The 7965-nt window shown below is 43.4% G+C and overlaps 2 protein-coding genes across 2 annotated transcripts; both read left to right on the top strand.

Moving 5' to 3' along the window:
• Positions 1-3791: 3791 nt before the first annotated feature.
• LOC311049138 (putative cytosolic iron-sulfur protein assembly protein ciao1-A) lies at positions 3792-4818 on the top strand (the record flags this gene model as incomplete). Its single annotated transcript, XM_084062613.1, has 1 exon — positions 3792-4818. The coding sequence occupies one exon, from the start codon at positions 3792-3794 to the stop codon at positions 4785-4787; it is 996 nt and encodes a 331-aa protein (XP_083918739.1). The 3' UTR covers positions 4788-4818.
• Positions 4819-5458: 640 nt separating this feature from the next.
• On the top strand, positions 5459-6529 carry LOC311048507 (protein NDRG3-like; the record flags this gene model as incomplete). The annotated part of the gene is made up of 1 exon (XM_084061766.1): positions 5459-6529. One exon carries the CDS (start codon positions 5459-5461, stop codon positions 6527-6529), a length of 1071 nt encoding a protein of 356 aa, XP_083917892.1.
• Positions 6530-7965: the final 1436 nt, after the last annotated feature.

Below are 7965 nucleotides of genomic sequence, written 5' to 3'. Positions count from 1 at the left end.
AGCTGGAGCCATGTGTGTGATTTTATTTCAAATATACTTTCATCACGCAAGTGGACATGACATGCATTGCTGAGCAACTAAATTAAGCATTCAACTGGGATGCTGGTGAAGTAGAGAAGAAGGAAATTCTCACATTGCAATGTGACATTCACCTCATTACTCAACAAACCGTTGGTGTCTTGTAGAACCAGAAAAGTACAAATGTGTATGCATGCACAGCAGCTATAAATGTTGCCTGTCTTTTTGGTTCAACCTATAACCTTTTCTGATATGAACTTCGGTAGGCCTAGGGCTCTACACTAAATCTTCACTGAAAACAGCTGATCTACAAGCTCACAAAGCATTGCAATGTGACATTCACCTTGAGGCCCACCAGGACTCAACAAACTGTTGGTGTCTTCACTTTGCACAAAGGTGTATGCACTGCACAGCAGCTATAAATCGTTGCTTTCGGGCAGAAACCTCTTATCTCCATATTTTAAATAGCAGATCATCAAGCTCGAAACACAGCGCAAAGCGACACGTTTTGAGCTTGTCGATCTGCTATTTTTGAATTTGAATCCTGAAAAGTAACATATGGACATATGGACAGTCAGTAACATATGGACATATGAGGTTTCCACCCCAACAGAGACAAAATGTTCCTTGTGGTTCAACCTATTTGTGAGAATCAGCCTTTTCTGATACGAAAAACCACTTGAACCCACACTGTATACTAATCTCCCTCTTGTTTCCATTCCACTCCACAGTGAATCTTTGCCAAAAACAGCTGATCTACAAGCCCACAAAGCATCACAGTTTTGAGCTTGTATATCTGCTAATGTAGAATAGGGATGCTAGGGTTAAAGTGGTTAAAAACAAACACCTTACTGATGCACATCTAGAAGACTCAGAGCGACTACAGTGTCAGGTTATAACCCTGATTACAGTGCACTTGTGAACAGTATGCAATTCCAAGCTTCTGACAAAAAAAACCTAATGGTGGCCTTTGTTGTGGCAATAATTTGTATCCATTCTCTGCTACTGCTACTTCATAAACAGACTGAGAAATGAAAGATGCATTGTGTAATACTGCATTCTCTAAACAAAAAAAATAAAAAATAAAAATAAAACGTACTAACACTGCCATCTAGTGGAGAACAGTGGACAGTAACAACGTAACATTTTTAGTCCTATAAATGTACTTCACTTTTTTTGTATTTATGGATAGATATGACTTTCACTCCCCTGCATTTCAAAGATAAATAATGTACTTTTGACTTCACTACATTTGTAGGAAAGGAAAAAGTACATTATGAATTAATAACTTAGTCTGATTTCAAATATAGTGAAATTAGCATATCTATAAGCTAACTACACATCACATCATGATGTGCTGTGAGCTTGTAGATCTGCTATTTTCACTATTTCATGTTTTTTGAAAATTTGTGAAAAATCTTTAAATGGGATTGGATTTACATTTTAATACAGCAATGCATAATTTGATATTAAAAAAGAAAATGTACTTTGTAATTTGTACAAGCAAGTACTCGGTACTTTAACTCAAATACAAATCTGACAGATCAACTTTCACTTATTATATTTGACCAAAAGTATCTATACTTTTATTCAAGTAAGGAGGTTTAGTACTTCACACCTCGATTCCCTCACCTCATTGATGAAGCTTTCAGGTTTATGTTTTCCTTCACTTGAGTTTTTCATTGTCAGTAATGTTGCCTGTGCTTGCTTCATGTCCATTGATGTTCATTTGAGTTAAAGTGAATGCTGCTTGCTAGCAAAATAACTGTTATGTGACGTTTCGCTATGCTGAAACACAACCCGTTGTCTTACAATTCTGCTTCACTAAATCACAACAAAACCATTTGGAAAAAGAAAGAAAAAAAGATGGAATGGTAATTATTTCCCAAATAATTCCAAATATACATCCAGAGGAATGCATCCTTGGCAGTGTTAATGTGTCGCTATAGGGAACGGCTGGGTCCAAGCTCAGTTTGCAAAGACAAGCACAGGGAAGTACAGTTCAATACAAGAGGATTTTAAACCCAAGAAAGCACTATGGCTTGTTTCCATTGGGGTCCTTTGTACTCAATTCATCGAAAGATATGCTACAAACACTACAAAGGGAAATAAACTTGGGCCCATTTCAGTGCTGTGTGACATTTTTGGGATAGGGGCTCAAGCTAAAAAAGGATGATGTCAGTCAAGTATGATGTCAGTATTGTCAGGCATCAGAGGCATGCCCTTATGGGCATAATCCAGGCCTACTGTGAGGAAACCATTGACTAACAGGGGATCTCCATATATGGGCATGAAACCATTGCCTAACAATGATGATTTGCGCAGATGGCAAGGATCTCCAAATATGGGCATAATATGGACACGCATCCATGTAGGCTATATCTCCGTATATGGGCATTTGACGTGCCAATTTGTGCATGTCCATATTTGGGCTGATAATGCGGCCCATCCTAAATAGCGTAAAGCCGGTGCCCGTTGTAACTATGCTACGCCATTGGGCAGCTGTCATACATATTTTTTATTTTTTCACTTTCCCAAAATGTAAGCTGTTAATTAGCGTAATGTAAAATAATTCGGGCTATGGGATCTATCATCGGCATGCGTAAAGCCGTCGTTACGAGTTGCACTCGTTGCGAGTGTGGCAAGCCTGAGCAGACTGCCGACCATATAATCACTACCTGTCCTCTGTACAGACCTCCTTCAGAGGCTGGCCTCTTCCAAGTGGGACCAGAGACGAGAGCGTGGCTCTAACCTTAACCCTAACCTCAGTAAAACTATGCCTGCCAGGGAGCCAATCAGACAGGTAAGGAGGATCCATAATCACGCACATATGACAACAATACACGAAAGAAGAAGCCGTTGACATGGTTACAGACCCCCAAGCTATGGGAGGAAGGGGTCCTCCTTGGGGCCAAAAAGGTTTGGGACTTTGCTGTACAGCACAGCACATAACCCCAAAAAGGTTTGGGACTATTGCTGTACAGCACAGCACATAACCCAAAGTCTGTCAATACTTTGACTGCACACATCCCTGGGTATGGATCATAACTAGAGGTTTGGGCCGCTAGCCAGCCCGGCATCCCTCACACACACCTAGTCATAGTGTCGGGGCTTTGTCAGAGTACCCGCTGTAACCGTCTGTCCCTTTTGTGCCCATATATGGAGACCTCTGTATCTGTCTGTCTACCTGTGTCCCTTTCATGCCCATAGGGAGATTCCTGATGTCATCAGTATTTTCCCATTTATTACCATGCCCATATGTGGGCATTTCGATTGGATCGGCGGTTCTGCACAACTGGATATCTATGGATATATATGGACATAACAGTCAGATTGGCTGTTCTGGACAACCGCCTATCCGAAAGACTCAACGGTGGGCCCCGCTCTCGCTCGTGTCCTCTCCTCAACGATGCCTGTGCCGATTTTGAAGTCGATCGGTCCCATACACTACAGTATATGAGCATGACCATATAATAATTACAAGACCCTTTCTTGGGGGAAAACATCAATTAAAAACAAATTAAAAGATATACACTATATGCCCGTATATTATGGGAATTCCCCTTTTTGTGCCCATATATGGAGCTGACTGATTTGTTTGTGCCTGATGCCATGACGACACCTCAAGGTTAGACAACACAATTATTAGGAATTTCATAATTCCCCCCCGGAATTTTGGAAGATTAGTACCTTTACAAACAGATGTTTGTAGATAAGGTTTTTGCAGCATTGTGCGGTTAACTTGGCCAACTTGGTATCTATCTGTGGTAGATATGAAGGACGCATTGGTGCTCGTTCAGAGGTTCATTGCACATCCAGACTATCGCTGCTGGTTCGTGGCGTGGAACCCCGGCGGGACGCTGCTGGCTTCATGTGGAGGCGACAAGGCCGTCCGGATCTGGGGAAGAGAAGGTGATTCATGGGAATGCAAGACGGTCCTTCAGGATGGACACCAGCGCACTGTGAGGAAAGTGGCATGGTCCCCCTGTGGGACCTATCTAGCCTCTGCCAGCTTCGATGCAACTACGTGTATTTGGAAAAAGAAACATAACGAGTTTGAGTGTTTGACTGTGCTGGAAGGACATGAAAACGAGGTCAAATGTGTGGCTTGGGCACCTTCAGGGAATCTGCTGGCCACATGTGGCCGAGACAAGAGCGTCTGGGTTTGGGAAGTGGATGAGGAGGATGAGTATGAGTGTGTTACTGTAGTGAACTCCCACACACAGGATGTCAAGCATGTTGAATGGCACCCTACTCAGGAGCTCCTGGCTTCAGCCAGCTACGACAACAACATTTGCATTTATAAGGAAGAGGATGATGACTGGGAGTGCAGAGCCACCTTGGAAGGACACACATCCACTGTATGGAGTTTGTCCTTTGAGCAAGGTGGAAAGAGATTGGCCTCCTGTAGTGATGACCGCACGGTGAAGATCTGGAAGGAGTGTCAGTCGGAAGATGGCAACACAGACAAGCCTTGGAAGTGTGTTTGTACTCTGTCTGGGTTCCATGCACGGGCAGTGTATGACATCTCTTGGTGTCAGCTGACTGGTGCCTTGGCAACTGCCTGTGGAGATGATGCAGTGCGTGTGTTTCAGGAAGACGAGCCCACTGATCGAGACCGGCCAGTGTTTTCCCTGGCTGCCTGTGCAGCCAAGGCCCATAACCAAGATGTCAACTGTGTTAACTGGCACCCAAAGGAGGCAGGGATCCTGGCCTCCTGCAGTGACTATGGAGATATCGCAATCTGGAGATACCAAACTGAGGGCTAAACACTGAATCTGGTTTCTCATGACAAACTATTCGTCATGCTGGTGCAATGTGATTGGTGAGTAAGGCTGCACAAGCTTGTTTTTAGTCCTGTAAAACCTGCCAACCAAACTCAGTTTTAAGACTTTTAGTACTTACGTAATCTTCTGGTGATGTGGATATTCTGTGATTCTATGTGTCATGCTGTAGTTCATAGTTTCGGATGGGGTCTCGGTGGAGACATTAGGAGGGAAGGTGTCTCAGTGGAGACACTAGGAGAGAGGGTTTAGTGGGGACATACAGTAGGAGGAAGGAGTTGGAATTCAGCATGGTCTTAGGGGGGAGGTGTTATGACCCTAGGTTTTCCCGTGTGTTGCCCTGTGTATGTCTTTTCCCCCCCTGTGTATGGGTGATTGAGTGGTGCTGATAAGTGATTGGCGACAAGTGAGCATCCAGTTTTGTTGATATGAAGTGTCTATGGTTGCAGATATTGCCAAACAGAGTACATAGAGACCGGTCTGACATCATGGACCTCCATATTTGGACAAGACTGACCTGTAACTCAATACTTGGGCATGGCTGACATCATAGTGATATCATTGTAATGACATGCGTGCATTAAATAAATGTCATCAATTTCATTTCATTTCATTTGGGGTTACATGTTCAAGGAAGTCTTAAGTCAACAGACAGGATGATGGAAGAGATGCAGGATATACAGCTAACTGAGATCAAGCCCCTGCTGAAAAACAAGAATTCACTCAACTTTCAGGACGATGATTGCCAGCATGACATTGAGACGCCCCATGGGGTCCTGCATGTGACCATGAGGGGCGTGCCTAAGGGCAACCGACCTGTCATCCTCACATACCATGACATCGGCCTCAACCACAATTCGTGCTTCAGCACCTTGTTCAACTACAAGGACATGCAGGAGATCGCACAGCACTTTGCTGTGGTCCATGTCGACGCACCTGGACAGCAGGAGGGCGCTCCACCCCTCGCCACTGGCTACCGTTATCCTACTATGGATGAGCTGGCAGAGACGCTGCCCTCCGTGATGACTAAGCTCAAGGTGAAGAGTGTGATTGGCATCGGTGTCGGAGCAGGAGCTTATATCCTCACCCGGTTGGCGCTAAACCACCCCACCCTGGTGGAAGGCCTTGTCCTGATCAATGTTGACTCTTGTGCCGAGAGCTGGGTTAACTGGGCCGCTTCTAAGCTGTCAGCATGGACCAGTAGCCTGGTGGACATAGTGATGGCTCACCACTTCAGCACCGATGAGCTGACAGAAAACCGGGACCTCGCTCAGACCTACCGCCTGCACATTGCCCAGGACATCAATCAGGACAATCTGGCCCTATTCTGCGTCTCCTACCAACACCGTCGGGATTTGGAGATTGAGCGTCCAACTGCAGGTCTGAATGCAGGTAAAGTGAACACACTAACCTGCCCTACTCTGTTGGTGGTTGGAGACGCATCACCTGCCGTGGAGGCTGTGGTGGAGTGCAATTCCAGGTTAGATCTGACCAAAACCAATTTGCTAAAGATGAGTGATTGTGGAGGCTTCCCGCAGGTTGTGCAGCCTGGCAAACTGACTGAGGCTTTCAAGTACTTTGTTCAGGGCATGGGATACATTCCGTCAGCAGGAATGACTCGTCTGGCTCGCCCATGTACCACTTCGTCCTACAGCACCACTTCCATGGACGTTGAGAAGCCCCATGGTGTCCGCCACTCACTATTCTCTTCCGTTGTTATTCGTTAATTCCTTTTACGGCATTGGCTCTGACAGAGGCTAGCCGTCTATGAGAGGGTCTGTGTGTCTGTGTGTGTGTCCGGAGTTAATCTTGCAAACTGCTACTGCAATGATCGGCGCCAAACTTTGTATGCCACACTGTCAGAAGACCACCAGGGTTAGTATTAATATAGTAACTAAAAGTAATAATGAAGAAGACTTGAAAAAAATACATTTTAGTTAAAGGACCTCTTCACCCAACCCATGCATCTTGATATAAAAATAAAAATTAGGCTTTACAAAAAAATATTTACAATAATAATAAAAATATATTCATAATATTATTAACCAACTGAAACTAACTAAAATAACTATTTAAAAAAAGAAAATGTCCTTTAGTCTTTGTCAATATTGAAGAGGAATTGAAAAAATACATTTTAGTTAAAGGACCACTTCACCCATTTTCAACCCATGCATCTTTAGTCCTTTATCCTTTAGTCTTTGTCAATATTTCATACATAAGCCTAATATTTTGTCCGGTTTTGTACCAGTTTTAGTAAGCTCTGTCTTTTAAGAAATCTTCAAAAATAGTAAAAAAATAAAAATAGCATATTTAATAGAAAGGAAATCTCTGCTTGTTGAATACTTGACTTCTCTGTGACTTGGAATATGAAGTATTCTTTTGATTAATTAAAGGGAAATTTCACTTTAAAACATCTCTGGGGTGGGGTGCCAATAGTTGAGTGGTTAGGGCATGTACCAGACCTTTGCTGCATGTCAGGTTATGTTTGGTTCAAATTGAACGTACAAATTATACTAAGATCCCCAGACCTCTCTCCCATTCCTGTGGTGTACTGTGGAAAAGGTTTGCTTTGATAGCCTTAAGCTCATCTGTATAGTTGAGTCTAGTGTCTCACATCTTCCTCTTGACAATCACAAAATAGATTCTCTATTGGACGATGCAAAAACGTTGATCCACGCTTTTGTGTTCTCACGACTTGATTACTGCAACGCACTTTATTCTGGCTTGCCAAAGAAAACAACCGACAGACTACAACTAGTTCAAAATGCGTCAGCCAGAGTTTTAACTAAAACTAAGATGAGAGAACATATTACTCCAGTTTTAGCATCACTACATTGGCTCCCGGTTGTTTTTAGGATGGATTTTAAAATTCTTCTACTTGTTTATAAAGCTCTCAATGGTCTGGCACCCTCCTACCTCTATGACCTCCTCCCTAAATACGTTCCAAACCGTCCCCTCAGGTCTTCTAGTGCAGGCCTACTTGAAGTGCCTGAAATGTCATATAAAAAATACGGTGAAGCAGCATTCTGCTTCTATGGTCCGACGGCTTGGAATAAACTCCCATTACACATAAGACAGGCACCCTCTGTGGACAGTTTTAAAGCACAGCTCAAGACATATTTCTTCACTCTTGCTTTTAGTTGATTTTTTCTCTTCTAAATCT

This window comes from Gymnoscopelus microlampas (genome assembly GCF_963454915.1).
Source record: "Gymnoscopelus microlampas genome assembly, chromosome: 7".
Lineage (NCBI taxonomy): Eukaryota > Metazoa > Chordata > Actinopteri > Myctophiformes > Myctophidae > Gymnoscopelus > Gymnoscopelus microlampas.
This window is presented reverse-complemented; position numbering and strand designations above follow the sequence as displayed.